This window comes from Cladophialophora psammophila (assembly GCF_000585535.1).
Source record: "Cladophialophora psammophila CBS 110553 chromosome Unknown aczJe-supercont1.20, whole genome shotgun sequence".
Lineage (NCBI taxonomy): Eukaryota > Fungi > Ascomycota > Eurotiomycetes > Chaetothyriales > Herpotrichiellaceae > Cladophialophora > Cladophialophora psammophila.
In genome coordinates, this window is record NW_006912941.1 from 42,724 (window position 1) to 68,020 (window position 25,297).

At 52.2% G+C, this 25,297-nt stretch overlaps 7 protein-coding genes across 7 annotated transcripts; 2 read left to right on the forward strand and 5 right to left on the reverse strand.

Moving 5' to 3' along the window:
• Nucleotides 1-78: 78 nt before the first annotated feature.
• On the reverse strand, nt 79-1,716 carry A1O5_10401 (uncharacterized protein; the record flags this gene model as incomplete). The annotated part of the gene is made up of 3 exons (XM_007750977.1): nt 79-495; nt 899-1,296; nt 1,383-1,716. 3 exons carry the CDS (start codon nt 1,714-1,716, stop codon nt 79-81), a joined length of 1,149 nt encoding a protein of 382 aa, XP_007749167.1.
• Nucleotides 1,717-5,515: 3,799 nt separating this feature from the next.
• Nucleotides 5,516-6,468, reverse strand: A1O5_10402 (uncharacterized protein; the record flags this gene model as incomplete). The annotated part of the gene is made up of 2 exons (XM_007750978.1): nt 5,516-6,263; nt 6,338-6,468. 2 exons carry the CDS (start codon nt 6,466-6,468, stop codon nt 5,516-5,518), a joined length of 879 nt encoding a protein of 292 aa, XP_007749168.1.
• A 637-nt stretch (nt 6,469-7,105) lies between these two features.
• On the reverse strand, nt 7,106-9,362 carry A1O5_10403 (uncharacterized protein; the record flags this gene model as incomplete). The annotated part of the gene is made up of 11 exons (XM_007750979.1): nt 7,106-7,271; nt 7,390-7,553; nt 7,611-7,742; nt 7,838-7,976; nt 8,053-8,192; nt 8,251-8,340; nt 8,412-8,509; nt 8,581-8,774; nt 8,826-8,869; nt 8,938-9,041; nt 9,116-9,362. The coding sequence occupies 11 exons, from the start codon at nt 9,360-9,362 to the stop codon at nt 7,106-7,108; spliced, it is 1,518 nt and encodes a 505-aa protein (XP_007749169.1).
• Nucleotides 9,363-10,560: 1,198 nt separating this feature from the next.
• On the reverse strand, nt 10,561-11,834 carry A1O5_10404 (uncharacterized protein; the record flags this gene model as incomplete). The annotated part of the gene is made up of 2 exons (XM_007750980.1): nt 10,561-11,014; nt 11,071-11,834. The coding sequence occupies 2 exons, from the start codon at nt 11,832-11,834 to the stop codon at nt 10,561-10,563; spliced, it is 1,218 nt and encodes a 405-aa protein (XP_007749170.1).
• Nucleotides 11,835-13,535: 1,701 nt separating this feature from the next.
• On the forward strand, nt 13,536-14,303 carry A1O5_10405 (TDG/mug DNA glycosylase; the record flags this gene model as incomplete). Its single annotated transcript, XM_007750981.1, has 1 exon — nt 13,536-14,303. One exon carries the CDS (start codon nt 13,536-13,538, stop codon nt 14,301-14,303), a length of 768 nt encoding a protein of 255 aa, XP_007749171.1.
• Nucleotides 14,304-14,880: 577 nt separating this feature from the next.
• A1O5_10406 (uncharacterized protein) lies at nt 14,881-18,029 on the forward strand (the record flags this gene model as incomplete). Its single annotated transcript, XM_007750982.1, has 3 exons — nt 14,881-15,096; nt 15,142-15,329; nt 15,377-18,029. 3 exons carry the CDS (start codon nt 14,881-14,883, stop codon nt 18,027-18,029), a joined length of 3,057 nt encoding a protein of 1,018 aa, XP_007749172.1.
• An 810-nt stretch (nt 18,030-18,839) lies between these two features.
• A1O5_10407 (uncharacterized protein) lies at nt 18,840-24,855 on the reverse strand (the record flags this gene model as incomplete). Its single annotated transcript, XM_007750983.1, has 3 exons — nt 18,840-18,995; nt 19,114-19,287; nt 19,315-24,855. The coding sequence occupies 3 exons, from the start codon at nt 24,853-24,855 to the stop codon at nt 18,840-18,842; spliced, it is 5,871 nt and encodes a 1,956-aa protein (XP_007749173.1).
• Between the last annotated feature and the right edge of the window lie 442 nt (nt 24,856-25,297).

The window sequence follows — 25,297 nt, forward strand, 5'->3', positions numbered from 1 at the left end:
AATCTCAATAGGAACCTCTGAGTTCCGCGATCCTAAAGTCATCGCCATCCAACATAGCCTGAATGGGTATCATGATACTCATTCCTGCCCGATCAAATCCGCGGCGTGAGCAGCAATGGCATAGGCCGCTACCTGAAGGCGGGCGCCAATTGGCAATAGAATCACGCTTGCATCCACGACTCGTAAGCCACTAACGCCCTTGACTCGCAATTTCGTGTCCAATACGGACCCCATACTGGCTGTTCCTGCCGCATGAAAGAAAGTATGGGCTTCGGAATTCACCCGGGCATCGATTGCTTCATCAGAAGACGAAATGGCCAAGGCTTCGAATGGAGGCGGAGGATTCTCCGACTCGACCACGTCAGACATGGAGTTGTGAACGGCTTTGAGCAAGCGGCGAATGCCGTAACGCAGGAGTGTAGTAGCAACACTTGGTGCGTTGTAGTTAGGATAATCACTGGAGGGTCTAGTGCCGAGGTGGAAGATATGCTGAGGCTGCCGCGAGAGGTCGGAGACATGACTCCAACCACGGCTCCTATATGGGTTCCGTCAAATGGAACATGCAAATTGGTAATAGGAGGGCCACCGGGTGGGTATATCATTACTGATTCAAGGTGTGCTGACCGAGGGTCAAGAAGAGACATGGCATATTCGTCTTAATTCCGAGATTGATCGCTGGCCAAATCTTTTGTCACAGCCTCCTCCAGAATAGACCTCGGAACGTTTTCAGTTACAATCCAATCCGCAGCAAGACCAGATTGGTATGCTGGGTCTGCCCAAGGACCGGCTGCGCCGCCCATGGCAGGACCCAATGAGGGGCCCTTGAGTCGGAAAGCAAATGCCACAAGAAGGTGGCCGTGAAAGTTCTGGCCTACTCCAGCTAAGTCGTGTCGCGTACTGGGATGTTCTCTTTCTTCAATTCTGCGGCTGGACCAATACCACTGAGCATGAGAAGCTGTGGCGTGCGAAATGCCTCTCCCGAGAGGATGACTTCTTTTGATGCCAGAAAATGCCTGCCGTCATGAAATTGTACTCCTTTGGTGGCAAGCTTGCCGCTTTGCTCCTCGAGAAGCACCGTTTGCGACAGTATTTCCGTCATGACTGTGACGTCTGTCAAATCAAATGCCATGCTCGTCAGCTGTCTTCTCCCATCCTTCCAGCTCTCGACCATTTCTCCGACACCTAGGGGATCACCATTGTTGGCGTTTGCGATTTTGTCCAGTCCAAGACCAAGCCAGGCCTTCAACACTTGATCTCGCAATGGATATTTGCGGTTAGAGCTGCTCTCCGAGACCGCTACAGTTGACATATAGTCTTTTCAATCTTCTCAAAATAAGGCAGGAGCCCGTCATAACTCCATCTCGTATCTCCCACAAGCTTACCTCTTCGGTCATAGTCGAATCTCGATCCACGAGTCCAGGTGGCATAATTGGTTGCGCTACCGCCAACGAGGGCTTTCCCACCGGCTTCATATAGAGGTCGATTGTCGAGGTGGGACTGAGGCACAGTTTTATAATTCCAGTCAATGTCGGATCCGTCTGCGGCGAAGCAGGCCACAGGAGCCTGGGTTAGTGGGCGATTCGACACATCAGGGCCGGCTTCAATCAATAGAACAGAGGGCGATGGCTTTGATTTCGACAAGAGAGAAGCGAGCGTGCAGCCAGCAATGCCGCCACCAACTATTATATAGTCGAAGACGCCGTCGGCAGAAGCCATTTGAGGAGGCTTGAGCAACGGTACAAACCAGAATCGGATTTCGCGAGTTTATCCCGTCTTGGACGCAATATGTCTAGGCTTCAGGCGTGGAGGTCGTCTCTTGCTACAGTCGTGAGCTGGCGACGATTGGGAGAGTGTAGGATTCTGCTTGACGTCCCAAACAACGCTCTTATGAGACATCATCGAGTATGTGTGCGGGCGCACTGGAGGCCTAGAATCACATCTTCGCATAGGGTTTAGAGGGCCTTGAAGCAAACCATATGCGAGATGAATAATACTCGTCACCCCGGTTGCTCCCAGCCAGCGGCACAGGTGCAACATGCTCATGTGCAGGGGGCATTGGGAAAGGCTGGTGGCCCGGCCTGGGTCCCAACTGGCAAGCATGACTTGCCGATTTGTTGAGCATATCCGGAGACAGGGGAAAGTGAAGCGAGGATTGGATATATTTGGACAGAATTAACGTCTTCCAGCACACAAATTTTGACTACCAAAGTCCAGTATCTCTCCACGTCCCGGGTCGGGTTATTTGGCTGGAAACGACTCGGTGCTCTTGTCCCGTCATACGAGGAGGGAGGTTTGTAGGGCTGAGGGCCTGAGGGCCTGAGGCCAGCCCCGAAGTTCAAGCAACATCCTGTTGCTGGGGTCCGAATCTGTGACAGGTTGTCTATCCTGCGCAGAGCCCGATCTGGTACGGCTGCTCGCTTGTTGCAGCCAACAGACCTCATCCATCCCAGTTTATCCTAACCGAAGGTCTGAGGCCAGTGGGCACCCTTGCAAGCATTACGTGTACGAGGTCTGCTGCGGGGGATGGCGACCTACCGTTACTAAGCAGTCCAAGGTGTTAGGCATTACCGGTGGGCATGGATTGGGCACTCTCGGACGTTGTCTCCCTTCTCACAACGCCTCTGACAGTTATTGTTCTGCTACTCGACTGTTCTATGCGTGAAGCGTGTTGAAACTGATCCCTTTTGGATTTAGGTGGGCGACCAGGCCAAAGCCAATAATGCTGTTCGACACGTATCCGGAGATCGGATCGATGACAGAAACGCGATACTATTGACTTTGGCAAAGAAAGAACTTCCACCTGAAGTCCTAGAAGTGAATGAGGGCGCAGACTACTGGACCCTATCCAGTGGATTAGGCAACGGATTAGGCAACGGATTCATTAATGTCGAGGAAAGGAATCAATGGCTCCAGCACCGTCATTTCTAAGACGTGCGAACCTTTCAGATGAAGGCGCGGTGGGATCAATGAATTCCCACATCTTGACGAGAAATTCGAGCGGCCTTTCAGTCCATTCAAGACCGCTGCTTAAGGCCCCCTACTACCCGTACGCTGGAGGTGGCAGCTTGCTACCACGAATCGAAGTTCGTCAATAACCCGGATTCCGAAAATACACCTGGTGCCATTCTTGATCGGAAACAGTGAAGTTCGATTCAGCATCGGTCACTTAGTTACCAGTGCCCAGATCTTCAGCGAAATGGTGGAGCCCCCGTCGTGGTGTTTTTGATCTTCCGCAGCTACCGGAAAATCAGCAAATAGGAGCCAAATCTCTCGGAGATACTTGACACATGTGAGACGGCTGGCTGTATACTCGAAAATTTCCAAAGAGAGAATCTGACCTTGAGAAATTAGACTGTTTGTGAATAGACGAGGCTTCGCAGACTCGCAACGGTCTCGGATACTTGCTTCAGGCCACAGACGGCTTCAACCATTCTGCGTCATCGACCCCAGGGCCAAATGGTCAAGACAATCTCAACTTGCCCGGTCTCTTTGCGGGCTTCTTACTATGCTCCATTTAACCATGTACGAGCCAATTATACTTCATCGAAGACATCGATCTTTCCGAACCCTTACAAGTGGCTGGCCTATTCGTCGTTGCCACCACATGCTTGGAAAACACACCAAAAGACCACTTATTGGAATGCCTCACTGCCAACTTGGCGCTACAGTTGCAGCTGACACCTTTTCCAGTCTCTTGTCCACAGGTTGTAGCCTCCAGCATGTTGTAGATTTGCTTCGTAGGAGCTCACGGATCCTCGGCCTCTCAAAGACAGGCATTCTTCCTGCAGGGCGTCGCGCAACTGGCTCGCCTATTGAACGTGGAGAATTGGGAGGGGGTTCGAGAACAATTGAAGCGGTTTCACTATGTTGACAACGAGTTCGATGGCCTATTTGCAGAGATTTAGAACTTGGCTATGTTGTTGTCCAGCTTGACTGCTTGACAACCCAGCGATGAGCAGGTCCTGCGTCGTGTTTTCGAGTGGCTTTTTAGTATCTCTATATTCGTGTATAAGATGATATAGATTTCTCAGTTGTCCCCTCCTCGAGATTGGACACGGGTTCACCCTGATAATTGATAAATTTCAAATTTCAAATTTCTCCGTCTCTCGGCAATAGACAACCCCTATGGCGGCACCATAAGCGTCCCTACCTAGATACCTCCGCTCACGAGATCACTTAATTGGACATGTACCACACCATGAATCTTCGATACTGTCTGCCTCTACTTGTTCCATATCAATAACGCTGCATGCACCAGTGTGTGCCCCTTTGTACCGAGCCTCCATCTCCAGCTTTCAAACCCCCCTCGTCGCCTAGCAAAAAAACAATTTTCGAGCGGGAAGGTCGAGATAGGTACCTGGGTAGTTGAATCTGGCTGGGTCCACGAGTACCGAAAAGAAACGTAAAAAGTACAAATATGTGCGAGGCTATTCCAGCTTAGGCATATGCACGATCTTTCTGGTTGACGGACTTCGGAACGAGCGAGCCTTCCGGGTCAGCGGGTTCGGGAATGGGGTGGAGCCTGGGGGCTTGACCTTGTGTATGCAAACGGGAGTCGCATTGCCCGCTCCGTATTCCCATAGGTACGCAGCACACAGGACTTAGTTTTTGAGTGGAGCTGGGGTCTTTCCGCTACTGTGTGTGGATCAGTGGTCGGCCCTGTGCTTCTCGAGTCAGCACTACTAAGCAGTGGCTTGTCCTCGTTTGCTATCCCTTGACAGTGTGGATACTCGTATGACTGCCTCTGGTGAAGTCCAGGAGAACCTTGAGTCCTTGGATCCTTGGGACCTGTACTCCGCGTAATCTCTGCTTGGTTGAAGTTACTCCGAGCCGTATGATCGTAGCTAATCGTGCTCCCTGGGCATGATGCCGCCGAGCTTGTAAGTGGCCTGGATTTCCTGTCACAGTGCATTATGGCTCCTCGAATGAGAGTGCTGAAGAATGTTGGTAGTATGTGGCTCTTAGGGGTTTTCAGCCTTGCCGCCCCCTTGCTCGAGTCACCGCACCCGATCCTGACCAAGATTCACGAACTTTCAACGTCTGAACCGAGGATTTCCGTACGAGCACATCTACAAATAATGGGGACGCCATTCTCAGACAGCGGGCGTCATGTTTGTCCAAATAAGCTGCTGATTTCTCTTGCATTGAGGTGGTTATTGTGCAACGCCTTGGGATGGCGCAGAGGTACGTCCCAATCTTGAAGTAGGTCTAGACGTGACGTTGTGATGTGGAATTCTATCCAGCCTGAGGAAATGATGCATAGTTGTTTATCTATGCTAATAAATTGGTGTTAGTTTTTGTATGTTTCTACACTCAACTCCCGGCTCCGTTCGTGTTTTCTTATCTGGAGAAAAAAAAAAAAAAAAAAAAAAAAAAAAAAAAAAGCAAACATGGCCTCTACTCGGGAAACTGCAGCTTTCAACACAGAAACAAAAATGGACGATCACATCAGCCCTGACTCACAGCGGACCTCCTGCTATGAGCTCTCCGAACGCAGCACTGAGGGATTCATCTCTCATGGAAGCCTCGCCATAACCCGCTGAATACAAGTCTCCCTCGCCTCCGTCTTGATCTCCCCGCTCGCATTGGACTTTAGCTTCATCCCTTGCGCATCGGTCCCGCTATCCACGGATACTTCGGCGAGGAGCTTGAAGCCAAGTTTCTCGTACGCGCGGATCCCCTGTGTGGTCGTCGTGTCGAGAATCACGGGCCGATCGGGGAACTCGGCAAAGTGCTGCTCGATCTGGTAGTTCAGCAGGACCGACGCGTATCGCTTCCCGGAGTATTTGGGATTGCTCGCGATCATCTGGACAAAGCCGCATTCGCCCTCCTTGAACCCGTGGGGCGGCAGGTCCGGCAGCGTCCTTGTCCACATCTTGTGGATGTTCTCCTCAAAGACAAGCTGGATGCGGTAGAAGCCCGTCAGGCCGTATTGCCAGGGCAGCATGAGGCCCAGGAAGCCGGAGCGCCAGAGTGTGAGCAGGTCGAACGTCCCCATTCGCTTCTTCGGAGGTAGCCAAAGCAGGACCGCTCCTATGTCGGCCTGCTTGGTGGTCGTCGCGTTGTTGCCGTCAGATTCAACCGCCGGCGGGTTAATCTCCGCGACCAGAACCAAGCCATCGAGCAACCTCGTCATGCTGATCAGGCTTCGATAAAAGCGGACCCGCGACTTTTGCAGGCTGTTCATATGTGGTTTGCTGGTGGGTGTACCGATCATCACGGGCTCTAGGGGCCGTGACACGCCGTGGAACCAGTTGTGGTTCCTGCAGAATGTCAGCTGGCTCATCACACACATTGCTCCTCGCGCTCAAAGCTCAAGGTCTTAGTGACAACTTACCAGAGGGGAAGAAATGCATTACACAGTATTCTAGACAGCATATCATCCTCGTGTGGTTCCGCGGGCCGGAAAATAGGGGTCGCCTCTCTCTCAGGCGCTGCCGGAGTTTCACCAGTCTGATCCTCGGCCATGTCTTCAACGCTATGCCAGGCAACAATGAAGCAGAGAGATGTTCAATCGATTGAGGATTCACAGAAGGCGATGAGACCGCTACCTCTCCTTAAAGTCGAGATATAAGCAACTTGGGCCGCCAGCTACTCATACGATCGCCGCGGATACCGGAGTTAGATTGCATCCATCCAATTGGCCGCAGAAGCTAAACGAGACAAATACGATGTACGGCGAGGCAACTTCAAAAGTCGACAAACACCACACCACCGGAAGCAGCTTGATGCTCACGTCTCCCATCACATGATGTGGATGGCACTTCATTGTCAACGGTCAAGACGCGTATTTGGACGAAGACCCCGATCATATTGACATGTCAAACATCAGGAGATATTCCGGGCCTGCAGCTCTCCTGACTAAGAAACCGCCCAGCTCGACGAAGTGGTCGCAGGTGCATGTTAGGCAGCACGAATACGACGCGCACGAAAGTGCCAAAAGAAGACGATGAAAGAGCTGTAGCCATAGTTGCAAGGATAACTTACTTTGCACCTCTTGAGAGCATTCCCTCTAAGATCTCCGCCGGCGGATATCCAGAAAGGCCTACAGAACAGGATGATGGATTTTGAGCTCCAACTCCATCGTTATTCTTCTCGGAGCCTTCTATTCTTCAACCGTTTTCAAGTGCAACAGCAGTTTAGCCCCCGTTGGACCAGCGTTGAAAGTATCGTACTGCCGCATATCCTCCTCCGTCATGGAAGGATCGATCGCGGCGTCAAAGCGCAAGAAGAAAGAAGCCGTGAGCAAGTTGAGTTCCATCTCTGCCAGACTAGAGAGCCACGATTCGGTCAGCTGCAATCAATTCATTTCTCCAAGATGGTTTGGATGCTACTGAAACTACAAATCTCCAACAGTAGTATCATCAAGGACAACAAGGATGAACTTACTTCATTCCAATACACCTCCTCGGTCCGACGGAGAAAGGAGTGAACGCCAGCTTACGCTCCTCGTCACTCTTCTTAGAAAACCATCGGTCCGGATCGAAGTTCTCCGCATCCGGGAATGCTGATGTCCACCGGTGGAGGGTGTAGTTTTGGGTGCCAACAATTGTCTACTCAAGACTTGTTAACCAGGAAACTCGTTAAGAAATACCGAAATGGAAACATACTCCTTTCGGTAGAGCATGGCCAGCCACTACGACGTCCTCGACGGCTGTGCGCGGCAGTGTAGCGATGACGGCGGGATACCGGCGGAGTGTTTCCTTGATCGCGGCCTGAAGGTAGGTAAGACCGCTGCAGGTCTGACGTACGAGACGCCACAGTAGCAATTAGCGGATCTGTTGTCTTTTGCACGACTCTTTGGAGAGTGAGTAGTGTCTGATGCGAAATCACGTACCAAATTGTCGGGAACCACAGACCGATCCGGGAATGCCGTCGTCAGTTCCTGTTTCAGCTTGCGAACGACGTCCGGGTTGCGAAGACAGCCCCAAAGAACGTAGACAAAGGTGTTCGCCGTGCTCCCGCTGCCTCCAAACCTGTCCGTTCGATTATTTCATCAGCACTGACCGAAATTTGTCTCGTTATGACTGGCGTCGGAATGGTCTATCTTACATGCCACCCATACACTCCTCTGCTAGTTCTGAGTCGTTCAGGGGTCGTCCTAAGTAAGCATCCTGGTCGTTGAGAACGTTGCTGAGAAAGGGGGTCTTGGCCCCGTTGACACGAACTTTGCCGACAATATTCATAGCAACCTGTAATCGAATGTTATCGATAAGGAGGATTGGTATAGCGGGAAGGGAGATAGCGAACCTTTTTCCATGTCTGCACATCTCGAAAATACCCACCCACTTCCCCCGGCACATATGGTCCCCACTGTTCCAGCTGTGGCATAAACTCTTTCTGTCAATCCATCAGCAAGCGGCTTCGCGACTATACCTCTCCCTCTCTTGTGACCTGAAAGAAGCACTCACGTAGATAAATGTCGGGCGCCATGCGTGGAGATATTTCATGATAGGGTCGGCTATGCCTTTTTTGACCGACCCGGGATCTTCGTCGAACATCAGATGATCTGCGATGGATGTCCTCTGGTGAGCCCAAGTTCTCCTTGCGGGTCTCCAATCCTTGCCTGGCAACACTCACACACGGTGTCGAATCCTAGCCAATGCACCCATGGGTACACATTTATGGGCTCGTCAGTCGAGCGACTCAGCCGTTCCCACTGATCCAAGAGCGTTTGGATCTTGGAAACGAGGTTGGTTTCGAACTGATTGATGGCGACCTGGGAGAAGCCACGGGCCAACAACTTCCGCCGTTGATTATGGGCCTCGACATTCCTTTGGGAGTCAGTGCTGGACCATTGCACGCTGTCACGCATGGGATCATACCTGAAACTGAACATATGATCCTCGTGAAAGATTCTCTTGGCTCGCTATTGCGACTAGGTGATCAGTACTTCGCTCTCGAAGCCCCCGATCGGTGCTGCACGAGTGAACTCACGTAGAAAGTCTCCTCTTTCACAAAGCTCTTCGAGTTGTATATGTCGCGGACGGCCGCTGGATTTGCAAATGAGAGCTCATTTGGTCCGATTCGAACGATAGGTCCTGCCGGCGGTGATCAATCTTCTGGATATTCTTTGTCTTGGACGAAGTTGCTCCGCAGGGCGAAGGGTTGTTACCGTATCTTTCGTGGGCGGCGTGAATACGTTCCGACTTGCATCCGTGGAAATTGCGAATGCGACTCCATAGCCAAGAAATGCGAGCAAGAAAAGGGCCGGGATATCGACGAAGAGGATGGAAAAACAGGTTGTACAGGATCGTCAAAAACACGTAGAGCGAAGAGAATGCAAAAAAGGCTAGAAACAACGGCCACAAGCGCCTCGAGGGTCCCAGCTGGGGCATTGTTGGTGTATCGCTTAGTGCCATAGTGACGGTCGTGATCAAAGACTTCTGTGAATGGCAACTCGTGGACGCTCTTAGAAACATATACTATGCAAGCTCCTCACTTGGACGGTAAACAACCAGTCGGGGTTGCCCCTGTCGGAACACTCGATGGCGACAAAAGAGCGGGGATTCACAAGGCTTGTAGGTGATGGCGGAGGCGGAGGCGGAGGCGGGTGGAGCTGGGTGGAGGCATGAGGCGGGCCAGGCTGAGGGGGCGAGGCTGAGGAGGGTGGATATGCTGGTCGATTGGTCAGGGACCGCAGCCTTGAGGCGATAGGACCGAGAATGAGGGGAACGTGAGCTGTATTCGCAGACGCCGTTCCGCAGTCTTTTCGTCGGTCACACCAGCAGGGGACGGCCTCAATGGCAGTCCAAACGAGGTCGGCGGTCGGATCAGCCACAGAGCTTACGAGTTTCCAAGGTCGAGGAAATCCAAGTTGGTCCCGAAGTCGTTCAACAACCAATCTTCCGAAAAGGAATTCCTGCGGGACTTGTCCTGCGCGACGCCTTCAGATAAGCCGCCGGGTATGGATCCTAACTGATTGGGAAGTCCGGCATCGCTGTCATATTGATTGGCTGCCAAGGTCGCCGCACTGGCTGTAAGTGGTCGTTCACTGACTACGAACTGGGAACGTTGTGAAGGTTGAAGTTGAAATCACTTACATCGCGCCACCAATAAACGAGACCCTATTGTCTAAAGCACGTAGAATCTGTTGGCCTCTCGCAGCAGATTGACTTTGTGATCTGTGGTACTCCAAAATTCCCTGGCTTTTGGTCCAAGATTCTTCAAACCGGGACGAGTCGCTCGTCACACGCAAGGACGGACACAGCTTTGCAGCAATCAAGACGGTTGTTGATGTAAAAGTGACTGCTTTCCTGTGTGAGCAATCTCAAACAAGAAAACATAGGGAAAGAGAAGCAAGGTTCGTAGGGTCACATCTTACAGTAGACCGTGTACCAGCACGCAGATCGATAGACCGTGTTCAATCTCTGGTGGAGAAATTCAATTATATCGTGAGCCGTGGCTACGCATACCTCGGACATCCGCAAGCCCATGTCTCGCAAGAGAGCCGTTCGGAAAATAGTCTGGTTGTCTTTCACCGGACCGAACTCTGTCCGCATCAGGAGCAGCAGAACCGGGCGTAGCAGGAGAATCCGTGCATGTAAGAATCTAATGCGGTTAGAAGCATTCTTCGGCGGAAGGGGCGGAGGAGAAAGAGGAAACCGGCAGGACGACGTACCGAACTTGAAGCACGTTGGCCTGTAATGTAGCCCGCTCGCTGACCAGAGAAGACCACTGTCTCGGCTTCAAAAATGAGGGCAGGTCACGTTGAAAGTCGTTGAGACGCAAATCCAGCTCAATCACCTTGGTGAGATCAGGCACATTCGTCGGAGGGATATTTTGTCCTCGTGCATGCGATGGCGCCGCCACTCCGTCGTACAAGGCCGACATGATATCCTCGAGGATTTCGAAGAGCTGCAACGAGTATACGAGACAGCCGCAAGTGGGAACGGAATCGATGCCGAGGTCTTCACCATTTTCAGGGCCATCTCCTTCATCCGAAAGAGCAGGCATGGTGACGGGCGAGTGGTTCGGAATCATGAAAGGGCGACCAAAGGTCACTGACACAAGCCTGCCAAATTCCAAAAGGTCATTATAAATCAAACGGACAGCACCTTCTTCACATACCGGTCGAGGGCCAGGCAGCAAGCCCAAACCCGCAATCTCACCTGGCGATTTATGTCTGTCTCAGCCGAGGCCTCCGCCGGCGTCGAAGGTGGTTCATCATTCAAATGCAATCCGAGTCCCTGGGCGGCTCGAATGGCCAAGCCAACGACATTCCAGCATTGAGCGGCGTGATTCGTCGATTGCAGGTAGATGCCCGTTAACACCAATGTCTGGACGGCCGAGAAGGAACTAGCATCCAGCGCATCCAGTGCCAGTAGCGGTCTGGATCTTTGAAAGAAGTCGTCAGAAGCCCGGGCTCTCTGGCCGGGAGAGAACTCTTTGTTGAACTGCGCTCCGAGGGCCAAGACGATGTTCACCAGGCAGTACGAGCCAAAGTGTCCATCTTCTTGCCCACCATCGCTGTTCGCTAGCATGGAGTGCCTGGCCCAGAGCGCCTCGTAAGCTTCGAGGAAGGCGCGTTTGTGTAGGACGGGAAAAATTGGGTAGACCACGTCCCAATAGCACTGCAAGAGACGGTCAGCCAGTCTCTTCCCGGGTAGGACGAGACTGCCTTCATTGAGTCCCATGTTATCATCATCGGCGCCATGGAAGACCTTGGTTGTTCCATGCCTGGAAAGCGATTCGGGTCGCTGAATCGAGTCCACGTCATCACCAGTCTCATCGCTGGGCTCCGCGGTTTGCATGACGCTGTCGATGAATGCGACCGTTGAAGAACTACCATAGAGCCCACTGCCGTCGTATGTTGCCGTAAAGACGACTGCCATAGCATCGGTGCTGTACACACTCCTCTTCTCTGAGGCGGGCTCTGCAGAGGGAGATTCGAGACATGAAACGCGGACTAGGGATCGGTACGAACTTCGAGATAGGCCCTGTGCCAACGGGCCACTCCCGGGCAGGGTCGAAGTCGAGAGACCTAGACATGATTAGGAGAACCAAATCCTGTGATGGAACCAGAAGAAAGAGCTGGAGGATCTTACTCCCCGACTTGGCTGTCAAGTCAATTCGCAAAGGCGCAGGGCCGTTCGATCGGGGTGTATCGGTATCTAGTATCGGACGCTTCGAGAGGTCCTGCACTTTAGTCAGTGTGTCATTGAGCATCTGAGGCGCGGCCCAATGGCATGCATGGCCCGTTGAATAATTCCCTGGGGCTGACCTTTGTCGTGGATACCACCGCTGGTATAGGTTTGGAATGTCTTCGAGCAGCGCATTCGAAGTCGGGATTAGGAGATTGGAGAATTGCGGAACTGGTCCTTTCGAAAAGTCAATTCCGTACAAAGATCGAGAGCGTTTTCGCACGTTTTCCCCGTGCCTGGCTTCTCCGGGTACTGGCAATTCCAACCACCAGTTCTCTTTTTGCACGGCGTACAGGACGGCCAAAGGCCATCGCACCGCTTCTTCCGTCTTCGACAGGTGTTACAGGCGAGGAAGACCTTGCGACGTTTTGGCAGCTGCGATGGTGCCTCGGGCTGACGTGATTCTTGTCTAGCGGAAGGAGAAAACTCCGGCCATGGCTCGAAAGCGCCACCATCTCCAAGCGCAGGTAAATTACCTAAATTCATGGATACCGGCTGGCTATGTGATCGTTGTCTCACTAGCACAAGGGGGGGGGGGGAGGGAACTTTGATGATTGAGCTGTGGGATAGTCTCCAGTCTTCTTCTAGAAACGCTGCCTGTAACTGCAGACTGTCGTTCAAAATGAGACGAACAGAAGTAATCGAATCACAGTTTGACTGTGTCTCACTCACCGATCACGTGTAAGCGTATTGCTGACATACTAAACAGCATGAAAGATATCGTTTGAGGCTACACTCGTGTTAGAACTGGTGTCATGGTATTACCAAGGTATTCGCGAGAAGACTGATGTGTCGATGATTCCACAGAGCAGCCAGATTCTCTGCCCGGAAGAGGCAAGTGCAGGGCGCGGAGTCTAATAATATTCCGGCAAGGAATCGGGTACTTGGTACCTAAAGTAGTCGTCGCTAGGTACGGAGTATCTCGTATTTCAGGGGGTCAGCGCAAGACAACTTCGCGGTCCCCAGATCTGGCGCATTGAACTTGTTTTTGCTTGCCTGAAGCTTTTGCGAGGACCGGGAGCCCGATCAATCTCTCGGGGGCGGCAATGGCTCGGCCTCTTACACTACTAGGCCAGTTTGTTGTGTGACAACAACACCAAATTCAAAAGCGAAGGCAGCGAATCACGGTGGACATGGAGGACATTGTAGGTCGATCAGAAGAGTCTGGATCTGAGGCGCCGGTTGCGGAACAGAGTATGGGAGCCACAGTCGCTTAAGCCTTCAGATATTGATTTTGCAGACAGCATCTTCAAAGCTCGAATGGAGCAATTCAAATATTTTCCATTGAAACAAACAGATGGAACGCGGCGTTCCCCTCGACTTGCCAGTTCACGCGTATCCATGCTCTCGAGGTCGGCGAGCGCGTCTCCGTCGCCGAGAAAAAGGTCCCGCATGCAGGAACAGGACCAGAACGAGGAGGATGATGAGAATGCTCTCAAAGCAGAGGAGGATGGTCCAGGATCCGAGCCCTCGACGGCCGAAGCAAGATATACGGTGCCCAAGTCAAAGAAGAGAAGGAGCACAACTAAAGAGCGATCGTCGCAGGATCCGCACAATCCAGTCAACAACCTGGTGGACAGTCTACGGCCTGGTCTGACACTCGTATGCATCGGCCTCAACCCTGGGCTTATGACAGCCGCAACGGGCCATGCTTATGCTCACCCCTCTAATCGATTCTGGCACCTACTTCATACTTCTGGCATCACCCCCAAGAAACATCTCCCATCCGAGACGAGAGATCTGATGGATCTTTACCAGATTGGCAATACGAATATATGCGCACGGCCTACCAGGAGTGGCGATGGTTTGAGTAAGCAGGAAATGGAGGAAGGGGCTGTCATTCTTGACAAAAAGATTGCACTATACAAACCGGAGGCGGTGGTGATAGTTGGAAAAGGCATCTGGGAAGCTATCTGGATGGCTAAGAAAGGTCAGAAGAAGTTCAACGATCCGAACTTCCACTGGGGATGGCAAGACGAGGAGGTGCAACTGGGCAGAGTCTGGGAAGACGGCCATCTCACGTGGCCCGGGGCAAAGACATTTGTGGCCACGTCTACAAGTGGGCTGGCGGCAACTCTGACGCCAGCAGAGAAACTGGCCATCTGGAAGCCGCTGGGCGACTGGATGACGGCAAGGCGCAATGAATCCGGGGCTGGTTGAAGAATTGCTCAGCCTTGCACCAATGCCAAGACATACACACCTCCTCTTTCCGCCAGACAGGGGGCTTCGTCTCGGTGGGCAGTGTGAATCGCTCACCATTTTTGTCTCATCATAACAGCCAACAGCCCAAGAGGTGACCACCCCAATTCAGGGGGTCGTGCTGGCCGTGATATCAAATATTCACCGCCTCCAAGACAAGCATCGCCAAGACACGTCGGTGGTGAGATTTGCTGCTGTGATTGGCTCCTCGGCCGGGGGTGAAACCTGGCAGAATGACCCTCATCTGACCTCAAGCTCTCACTTTCACTTCAAATGAAACAGACCCCTCCTTGCCCTCCTCGGTGACATCAACTTCACCTTCTGTCCCACAGTATTCCTTATAAAACGCTGTCTGCCACTCTATGATGTCTGTCTACGGCGCATAAGATACAACCAGCTTTGCCATCTTCTTTTCTTCGAGACAACATCGGTCGAGCCGTGAGCCTCATTTCCACGTCCTTGACCTGAAATCGACCTTCCAATATCGCTCGGTCTGAGAACAAATCCAAAACCATCAATTCAACCGCTGCTGCCCAGCATGGCGCTCACATCATCACAGGTCCTCTTTCTCTGCGCTGTCGGCATCATTTTGCTGGCAAGACCTGCTCACGCTTTTGGTGCGGGCAATATTGGATCCACATCGAAAATTGAGGGGCAAAACTGGCGACACGGTGATCTTGAAGACACCTTGCTGACCATTGTGGCCTCCCGCGCCATGGGCGGTAAGAAGTTCAGCAAGCTTGATGTGAAGAGAGTGAGTCGTCCTCGATCGACACTGGCACATATTAATCCCAAACAGGTTTATTTCGGTAATTGGCTGCGCGATTACAGTCAGGCAGTCGATGTCGGCACTGTCAAATATGTCAGCGCAGAAGCCATCCGTATCTTGCTTTGGGTACTGGGATTCATGTCTTTCGGATATGGCTCGGGCGAGTTCGAAGTCACCAGTCAGAGGCTCGGGTGTTACCGACCTGAGGAACATATCGAGTGAGCTAAATGAGCCTCCTAACAGGGTAGTAACTAACTCCGCTCAGTAACCCTAAGGATTATGCAGACAACGAAGACGCCAGGCGGTATGATCGTCGCCTTCGCGGTCCCGTTGACGAACGCCGGGAGCTCTCCGTCAATCCACAGACCGGGTTGAAGAATTACATTGCGTCTGAAGGCATGGGGATTGAGACATCTGCTGGCCTGGTGAAGAGACTCTTCGGTAGGAGCATCGAACTCGGTCGACAATATTCACGAAGCAAGAATAAGAAGGATCTCTACGAAGCACTCCGACTGCTCGGTACCGGATCTCACTGCTTGGAGGATTACGCGGCGCACTCCAACTATGTCGAACTTGCTCTGATCGAAATGGGTGAAGGTGACGTCTTTCCTCATGTCGGCCGCCGCACTGCTATTCAACTCCGCGAGGCACGTCACCCAGTCTACCCAATTGTCACGGGTACGTTCGGCGGTGTCGACTTCCTCCATTCCGTCTGTGGCGAATTCGACGACAAGACAACGCAATCCGAAATTCAAGAACTGGACAACACCTTGCAGCAGTACCAAAACGGCAACCAGGACAACAGCATCCTGCAAGATCTCCTCAATAAATTGCCTTCGGGAGTGTTCGGTGGAAAAGACCAGGCGGGAAAAGCAAATGAATTGAAACAAAACGCTCTGAACCATCAAATGCAGAACGCCAGCATCACGCCTCGTCAACCGGAGCAATGGACCCGCTACCTTGACGACGTACAGAAGCAAATCTACCCGATCATCGAATGGCACGACGAAATCATGCAATCTATCACCGAAACGATTGAAAAGATCCCAATCCTGCCTGACCTGATTGAGCAAATCCAAGACGAGATCAATAAATTTGTGTTCAGCCTACTAGCTCCTTTCATCGTACCTATCATCAATCAAGTCAAGACCGAGCTCAACACAGGCTCCAACGAGATCATCCAATCCAGCGTTGCTCAGCAACACATTGTCTTCAACGACGACAATTCCTCGGACCCAACTCACTCTATGCTCTCAAAAGACCACTTCTCCAACGTCCTCAACGAAGCCGCGGGAAAAGTGGCCCGTCAAATAGTGAAATGGGTGGTTCCACAGATTGTCGCCTGCTGGGACGATGAGCGAATCGATGTTGAACGCACCCTGAACCGCATCATCCACGGCGTCCTTCATCACCCTGCCTTGCGTGACTACGGGCAAGATGGCGCTAGCGACGGGCGTCGTCTCATGTTCGGCGTCGTTGAGGAATGGTGGCGCGGCAAATCCGCCCCTGAAAAGGATGGGCTACGTGAACAACTCAGCCGACGCGGCGTGGAGACTGGCAGAAACCACAAGCCGGGGGTTACGGACCACGGACACGGAAACAACCGTCCTCTCGGCATGGCTAATCTCAACTTCAACACAAACCAGCCGTCCGGTATTGCAGGTGGTGCTCTCGGTGCCATCAGTTCTGTCTTGGGTGGAGATCAGAGCGGTGGTGGCCGACCACCTAATGTTTCCAGAACAGGCGACCAGCTCGGCAAGATGGCCGGCGCAGCAGTGGGTGGGGGCGTCCTGGGCTCTCTGGTAGGCGGCATCACGAGTCAAATCGGTGGTGATATCCTCGGCGGCGGACTCAACCAGGGTCAAGAAACCTATAAGCGCGACTCGTATAGTCGTCAAGACGGGTCCCGTACAGAGACTGTGACGCAGCTCGGCCATTCGCCTTCGGGAGACAGGTACGGTCAAGCGCAGTATTCGAGGACCACCGAGCCCAGCGGTGAGAAGCGGCATGAAGAGTATAATCGATTTGAGCAGCGCGAGACCGTTAGCGGAGGGTGGCAGAGCGAGATTCATCATCAAGAGCGGACCAGCGAGGGAAGATATCAGGAGGAAACGAGGTATGTTTTTAAGAAAAGAGAGAAAAAAATAGCTTTGCTAAAGCTGGGAAAAGAAGAGAATGGGCCAAGCGGACTAACGTGCTATCTACGCAGACGCTACGGCGACAATGATGATGATAGCCCCTACGGCGAACGTCGTCCAGAGCATCATCATCATGGATCTCACCACCGACACGGACATGATGATGATGATGACGATGACCGTAATCGCTACGAGCAGCGCCGTGACCGTGACGAGGAGCCATCCTCTGCCGACAGCTACGGCAGCAGCGGCAGACGCCAACAGTACGAACCGCAAAGCTCCGGGTACAGCGGCGGCTCGGAGGGCTACGGGCGCCGCGAGGAACGCGAATATAGTCGACGAACTGACAATGACAGTAATGAGTACGGGTCAGGATACGGACGCCAGGAGCAGCGCCGTGAAGATTATTCCTCCGGCGGCGGAGACGGGTATGGTCGGCGGCAAGAAGAGTCGAGGTACGAGTCCAGCGGCTATGGTCGGCGCGAAGAAGAACCTTCAGGCTATGGCGGCGGCGGATATGGTCGTCAACAACAAGAGGGATCTTCCTACGACGTCCCCGGCGGCTTCGGCAGTTCTCGACAAGACGAATACTCGTCCTACAGTGGCGGCGGTCGTGGCGATGAATACGGTGGTGGAGGTGGAGACGACGGCGGCTTCGGAGGGCGACGAGATGAGTACGGCGAGAGTGAAGGCTATGGTGGGGAAGGTCGGCGTCGATACGGTGATGACGGAGGCGACAACGACGGATACGGAGGTGGATACGGCAGCTCGCGATACTGAATTTCATATGGGATCGCCGTGCGTACATCTGTATCAACAGACCATGTCCGGCCGCATCGATCACGCACCTACCTGGTTGATCAGTGACATGCTAGTATGCACGATGGGGGCCCTGCAAGAAGCTGAATGATCATCGATTACTGGTCCATTCGGGACAGGCCGTGAAGTGCTAGCACCTGTCTATTATTTCGCGACTACTAGACGCATTCACGCCCTACCTACCTACCCATATGAGAGACGAAAACCGACATGAAAACTTGATAGAGAAAAATAGAAACCATTAAGGCTGAAATTACAAAGATGGCAGTTACCAGTAATAATAGCATGACTCAAGACAAAGCTTGCCAACGCGGCTTCCAAGGTTGTCAGAGCCGCTTTGTCAGCTCTCGCCCACTCCGTCTACAACTTCTTGCATTCTTCGAGTTCCTCCCACTCCAGAGCGTCGACCAGAATCAACTCGCACGGTGGGAACCATCTCTTGGGCTGTGGGGCCAGATCTCGCGAGGCGAGAAGGCTGTCTTGTGAGATGAGTGAGGGATTGAAGGGTTGCTCGTCATTCTGCGTGTTGTCCATGTAGAAGGCGGGCTTCGTATGGCGACAATTTGTAGAAGGTGAGACTGGTCGTATGATCAGTGTCCTCAAGCTCCGTCATGCAAGTAAGAGGAGGCAGCCTCAGCAGGTGTATACAATTTGGGGCAAAATTCTATATATAAATAGTATGGAATACGGACCGCAGGTCTCAAAGCATATGGGTCTCGTGTATTATGGCATGATCCATCGTAATTATGTATGGTATGGTGGACTTGAACTTCACACTTCTCGAAAACAGAAAGATGGCATCTCTTCTTCTTTCATCATGCCATCATGCATAGTGATTACAACTCCTCGCATGCGCCGTATTCCCTTGCCTGCGAATGGCATTATAGTCTGCGCCACAGATGTAGCAGAATTCGAATCCACAGCCACCTAGGAACAAGTAACCCAGGTTAGCAGAAGCCTCTAAAGCCGAGGAAAAAAGAAAAAAGAGGGGATAGGAGGAAGGCTTACGACCTCTCGCACTCGAGTGCGCATCCTTGCCACATACAATATGATCACATCCTTCAATCCTCTCAAACGGCAGTTGACATTGTGGGCACTTTTTCCCTTTGGCCAGGAGGGCTGCCGTGGCCGCTTCCTCTTCCCTTCGTCTTTCAATACCTTTAGCCTCTTCTCCCTGGGGACAAGGCTCGTCCCTATGCATGTCGTACAACTGATTACACTGTATGCAGGTATATTCACCACATACTTCGCATGGGAAAATGGTCGTGTTCTTGTCTTCCTCCCCGAGCCATGTCGCCCCTGTACAACCAGCCTTGGCGCATTTAGCCATATTATCATTAAAGAACAGCTGAGCAAGGGCTGCATCGTAGATAGCGAATCGTTTTGCATCAGCGAGGGCCTGGACCACCGCGTGGCCGAGGATTTCTAAACAGTTGGGAGCCCAGCACTTTACTTTGGCGGAGGGGAACCTGTCGTCTCCCTGCGGGAACATCTGCGATTCGAGATGTCCTCTCAGGCAGTCGGTACAGATGATGTTGTGCTCCCACCCGTGGTTGTCTTCACAAGACGGGGCCAGCGCTGCATGAATCGCGTTTCGATCGGAAGGCTTCTCGGTGCAAACAGCACAGTCCTTTTCTCTCCAAGCACGACGGCGTGCCCTCACTTCGGGGACCTCAAGGTGTTCTGGCACATTGACGGCGTCTTCTGGTTGATCTCCCTCCTCAGCGTAAAAGGTCCGCGTGAATTTTAATGCTTCTAGACGAGTCGACAGTTCCACTCGCTCAGCGTCAGACAACAAAATATCCTCTCCTCTTTCGGCAAGGCTGAGGACAGAGAACATGAACCGGTCTCGACGAATGAGAGGCAATTCAACCACTTCTGAAGGCAGGTAATATAGCAGCGCGCTGAGCAATTGATACGGCGACGAACCCAATAGAGCCAGAGACAAAAGATTGGGTTCACTGCTCCAGAAATCTGCTGGTACATTGGCGTCGCACAGCAGCACCGCGAGTGTCATCTCGAAATGATCAGGTGCTGCCCCGGAGTGGTTAAATCGTAAGAAAGCCTCGAGCGGAGTAGCGCCAAAGAAAAGCTCAGAACAATAGCCTGGTTCGTGCCCTGCCTCGAGAAGCAGCTGCATGGCTTCGTGGTGTTGCCAGCAAGTCGCGATGTGCAGACTTCCGTCGTCTTCTTCTGCGCCGTTCCCGATCAAAGATTCCATTGTATCGAGAGATTTCTCTAGTGTGGCTAGGTACAATGCAGATCGTCTGTCGTCATCTCTTGCATTTGGGTCGGCACCGGCATCCAGGAGTGTAGTCACCAAACCGAACTTCTTGTGCTGGAGCGACAATAAAAGTAGCCTATTCAGCGAAACAACCTCCAAGGCAAAGCCCATGTCGTCTGCGGTCAAGCTCACAGAATCTGGTGCGTCAATCTGCAAGACCCTGAGTAAGAACTCGATTCGATCGTCTAATTCTTTAGCTTCTGAGTTCATTATGGCAGCAGCAAACATTTGCTCCACGTCATTGCGATCGTCGTCGGAACAACGTTGGGACGATAACACGCGGAGACCTCCTAGCATGAAGAAGAACGTAAACATCAAACTGGTCCCTGTAGACTGAACTTTTGGATTTAGCATTGCCTCAATCAAGGTAACGATGTCCGAGGCCTCAAGGTCGAGATTCTCAGCTGCCGACGTGGGGAAATTGATGTTGTACAAGGATGCCTGGTCTGATGGATTGGGCTCTTGCCCGACCTCTCTCACTGCGGCATTCGAATATCCTGTACCCTGGTTGCGGAAGAGGCGATGGAGAGCTAGCAAGCGAGTTCGCACATGAGGCGGGCTGTTGATAACTAGGGAGGTGATGTTGGGATCTTCAAGGCGACAAACTTGATAGAGGGACACTCCAGCCCCATCGATGAAACGAGCCCCTTTCTCCAGTAGCAGTTGGATGATCGAGGCAGACTCGGGCTTATGATGGCAAGCCCTAGCAATTGCATCCAGCACCATATCACGCGCATCCTGAGGTATGTCTGTCTCAAGGAGAGCACCCAGGACGAGCTGCATATCGGCGGCCCGAAGACTGGTACGATCCTGTTCTTGTTGTAAATAGTCGCTACATGCCTCACTCAACAGTCTTGTTCTGACGGACTGCTGACTGCAGTGGCGAAGGAGGTCGGGAAAGAGTTGCACATTGCCTTGTCTCCAGAGTTGTATCATGCAATCGCCGCCTCTGTAGTCGATAGACGCTCCGCAATTGATCAAAATTCCGACATGATCCGAGCCGGCAGACCGGAGTCTTAATAGTGCAAAGAGAGCCTCGTTATACCTCTCTTCCACCTGGAAGCCTGCTCTGCGGAGCTGCTCAAACATCGCGCAAATATTGTCCAGATCAACCTCGTACGCAGTAAGACGCTCTTGAAGGGATTGGCATGCTGCGTTAAGCCCCTGGGGGGATTGGGCGTAGGGCAGGAGCGCTGCCAACATATCAGGATGGTCAAGTCCCGCCGCAATTTTCAAGGGCTCAAAGTCGTATGCTTCGATTGAACCGCCGAGGTGCATTAGACCTTGCACCCAGGTTAGGCGATTGTGTACCACAGCTTGAAGTAAAGCGAAGTTGACAGCCTGACTCATTGCAGGGCGTGTTTTCGAGTACTGAATCATCTCCACGAGAGCACTGTGACTTCCCAGGACCACTGCAAGCTCAATGAGTGATTGTCCTTGACATACAAGTGGAGCTTCGGCTGTGCAAAGGCGCCGACAGATAGTTGCTCGGTCTCGACGAACAGCAACGGAGAGAGCGCGAGCGAGCCCTGAAAAATAGTCTGCATCGGGCCCAGGGCCTGATGTTCTGGAAATTGGCCGGCGTCCTTTATAGTCAAACTCTTCGCGATACTGCAGGGACCGTGGACTTTGCCATCGACCCAGAATGAGCGCGATGAGGGGCTCGTTATCTGTTTCGATGGCATCTATCAATGTAGCGCCGACTGAGACACCGTCTGCACCGGCTTTAAGCAATATCTCCACAAGCGTGAGAATGTCATCGTTGTGATATTGATGACTGACATGTTTCCAAAGTACCTCAAGGTCAACCTTGGAACAGGATGTTGCACCGAGCAAAGCAGAAATGTAGTCGAGGTCGGAGGCATCAATTGCTTGTTGCAGAGGTAGCAAAACATCCGCGATGCGTAGTTTGCAGCGAGATTTAGAGCACAGAAGGATTGCTATCTCCTGGTCTTGGGCAAGGCATGCATGATTGAAAGTCCGCTGCACAACCTCAGAGAAGAATCTGTCGTCCATGCATGTCATTGCTTGTGATTCGAGAAGAACTTGGATCGCACGAGGCGCAAGCAGAGACGTATCAACCAGAAAGAAGCGGGCAACCATCTCCCTTGGCAATTGCCGGTCTAGTAGCAGGCCAAGAACGAGCCACTGCTGAGACGCGATGGCCATGTAAAGACAGGAACTGTATTCTGACAATGTGACTTCGATCGGCTGGGACAGCAGATATTGTATCGTAAGCAGCGGCCAGATTTCGCCCTCAGGAATGATTTCGGTACACTGTTCCAGGTGTCTCTGGAGGAGTCTTGTCACAAGGTGACTCTCATAGGCACCATAGAAATATTGGCGAAAGATAAGCTTCAAACTTTCAACACTGTGTGCGTCCGAGAAATTCACGGGATTGTGACGAAGCGGGGGTATTTGTACAGATGAGAACATATTCGGTGCCCTCCCTGATTCAGAATTTAGCATAGGATTTTCGATAGAGGTCGCGGAAGGTGATGGGAACGGACTGCTCAGTGGTTTGGACCCTACAACCAACTGGAGTCTGCTGAGATCGCAGAAACAGGCTGCTGTCAGTACAAGCTCGGTAAATGTGTTGCTGTCCATCTGTGGTGCCCATCTAAGCCATGCTGAGAGAAGATCAATGTCCTCAGCACCATGTTCAAGATACTGATGGAAGCATTCAAGTCGCCGATGACCTTCGTGAGCATCACAAAGTGCTGCGATGGTGTCCAGTTTGCCAAATAGCATCTTGAGGCATGCAGAGGCCACTGCTGAATATTCATCTTTCCGTTGCGCGTGAAGGAGCATGCGATGCCAGCTTTTGAACCATTCCGCAACAGATTCATGGAGCACTATCCTGGAAAGGCCTATTTTTTTGAAGATCACCGCGTCTTTGTGTTCAAAAGCGACTGTGAGTGAAAGATCATTGCAGCGAGCGCTGGACGTGATCAAGATGTCGACTAATTCGGGATCTCTGTGGTATGAATAGTTGCAAAGTTCCCTATTGAGAGCGTCGTCTAGACATTGCCCTGACAGTCCCTGGTTGATAAAGAGCTTTGTAAGGAGTCGTCGTGGTAAAGTTTCGAGTTGACTGATACTTGGAAAGGCAGCTCGCAAGGTCTCAAGAGATACAGGGCGAGATAGGAGCTTCTGAACGATTCGAACATGTCCCAACGAAACGGCTTTGAGAAGTGCTGCGCCATTGTGGTAGTCTACTGAAGCATTCGCGTTGACGAGAGCTTCGACCCATTGGACTTGCCCAAGCGAGACTGCCGTGATGAGTTCCTCGTGTTTCCACGTACCCTTGGCTCCTCCGGCAAGGAGACGCCGAAGGATCTTCCGACCCATGTCTCTTTGAATTTGCCCTTGCAGGTGCGAGGTACGAGCAACCACCTGCTCTTCTCCTCGAATGGGGCCGGCGAGGAGGATATCCAGTATCTTTTCGTCATGGTTTTGGCATGCGAGCATAAGCGGCTCTGCCGAGACACAAACGCCATAAGATACCATTAACCGTAGAATATCTTCATGCTGTTCTTGTACACAGTGGCAGTAAGACGATTCAACCTCTGGGCTTGAATGGAACGCTGGCGACATATCACTCAGGCAGAGTAAAACCTCTATCATGTCTTTAGCTTGACAGCGATCTATAGCCGCAGTGTCCAAGATATGCAGAAACAAACGATTGTCTCTCAAGGGCCATGTGGATGTCGACGTTGCGATGCAGAAAAACGTACTCTTATCAGGGGAACAGATCGCTGCTTCGAGGAGACTATCTCGGCTCCACGGCAGAGCTGAGTCGCGAAATATCGGATAGTCAGCCATACTGCGGAGGATGACGTTGAGAGTATTTGACAGTCCATTCCGAATAGCAGTGGCGCACAGATTCCCAAAAGTTTCGTACCGTAGCTGCCTTGGAGCGCGAAGAACGAGTTGAAGTAGTTGGCAGTCGGTTTCAGCCAGTCGGAGGATACAGGCGTGACTTAAAAAATTCGGATCCGCGCCATATTCAAGCAGGGCCGTGACGATGTTCAAATCCCGACTGAGCACTGCAGATTCGAGAACGGCGCTGACCGCGTCGACCGCTGTGAAAGGAGCCAGGAGGCGGACAAGGTCGGTGTTTCCATTCTTGACAGCGGTGGCTAGGAGACCGTCTGTAAATTCTAACTGCAGATTCGACTGTGCGGCATCGAGGAACAGTCTATCAACGTAGATTTGCGCGACTTCGGCGGAGCCGTTGGCCTGAACATGATTAGATAGTACAGTGAAAGTCACAGCCTTGTCTGGCCGGCTCAACTTCGATTTGACTCTTCGAAGTAGCGGCTGAGACCCCCTCGCAGCAGAAGCCTCCTTTTTCAGAACGGACTCGGCAAAAGCTTTATCATGCTGAGTGATTGTTTCGACTCGAAAACGAGGCTGAAGGCCGATCCGTTGAGGATGCGGTTCCTCAACATAGAGACCACCTGACAGTTGGCGAATTCTTACCGACTTATGTGCCAGCATTGGGCGGCTGAGACAAAGTCATCAGGCTGTCCTAGATATGTGCAATTTAGGTGCAGAGAATCAAAGGTCGACAAAAGTCTGAGCATCAGGTTTGGGTAATGGAGGTTTTGATATGACGCGCGCCAGGGGGCGGCGGTTAAGAAACGAACGGCAATGATACTTCGAGGCGTCTTTAAGCAAGCCCCGGAGACGGTCGACAAAGACAGGTTCACTCATTGAGACAGTAGCTTTGAGAACCCAATCAAAATGTCTCTCAGGCAGAATTTGGGCGCAGGAAGTGAGGCGTAGACATAGGGACATTGAGTCCGTTTCTGCAATGGGGCGTTTGCCTTGTACTAGTTCGGCAGGCATGGCAAATGGCTTCAGTCCTGGGTCGGCCAGGCCAAGAGGGTCGCGCTGAATCGGAAATCTTCACGTGGTCGGCCCCCATACGCTAGGGGCG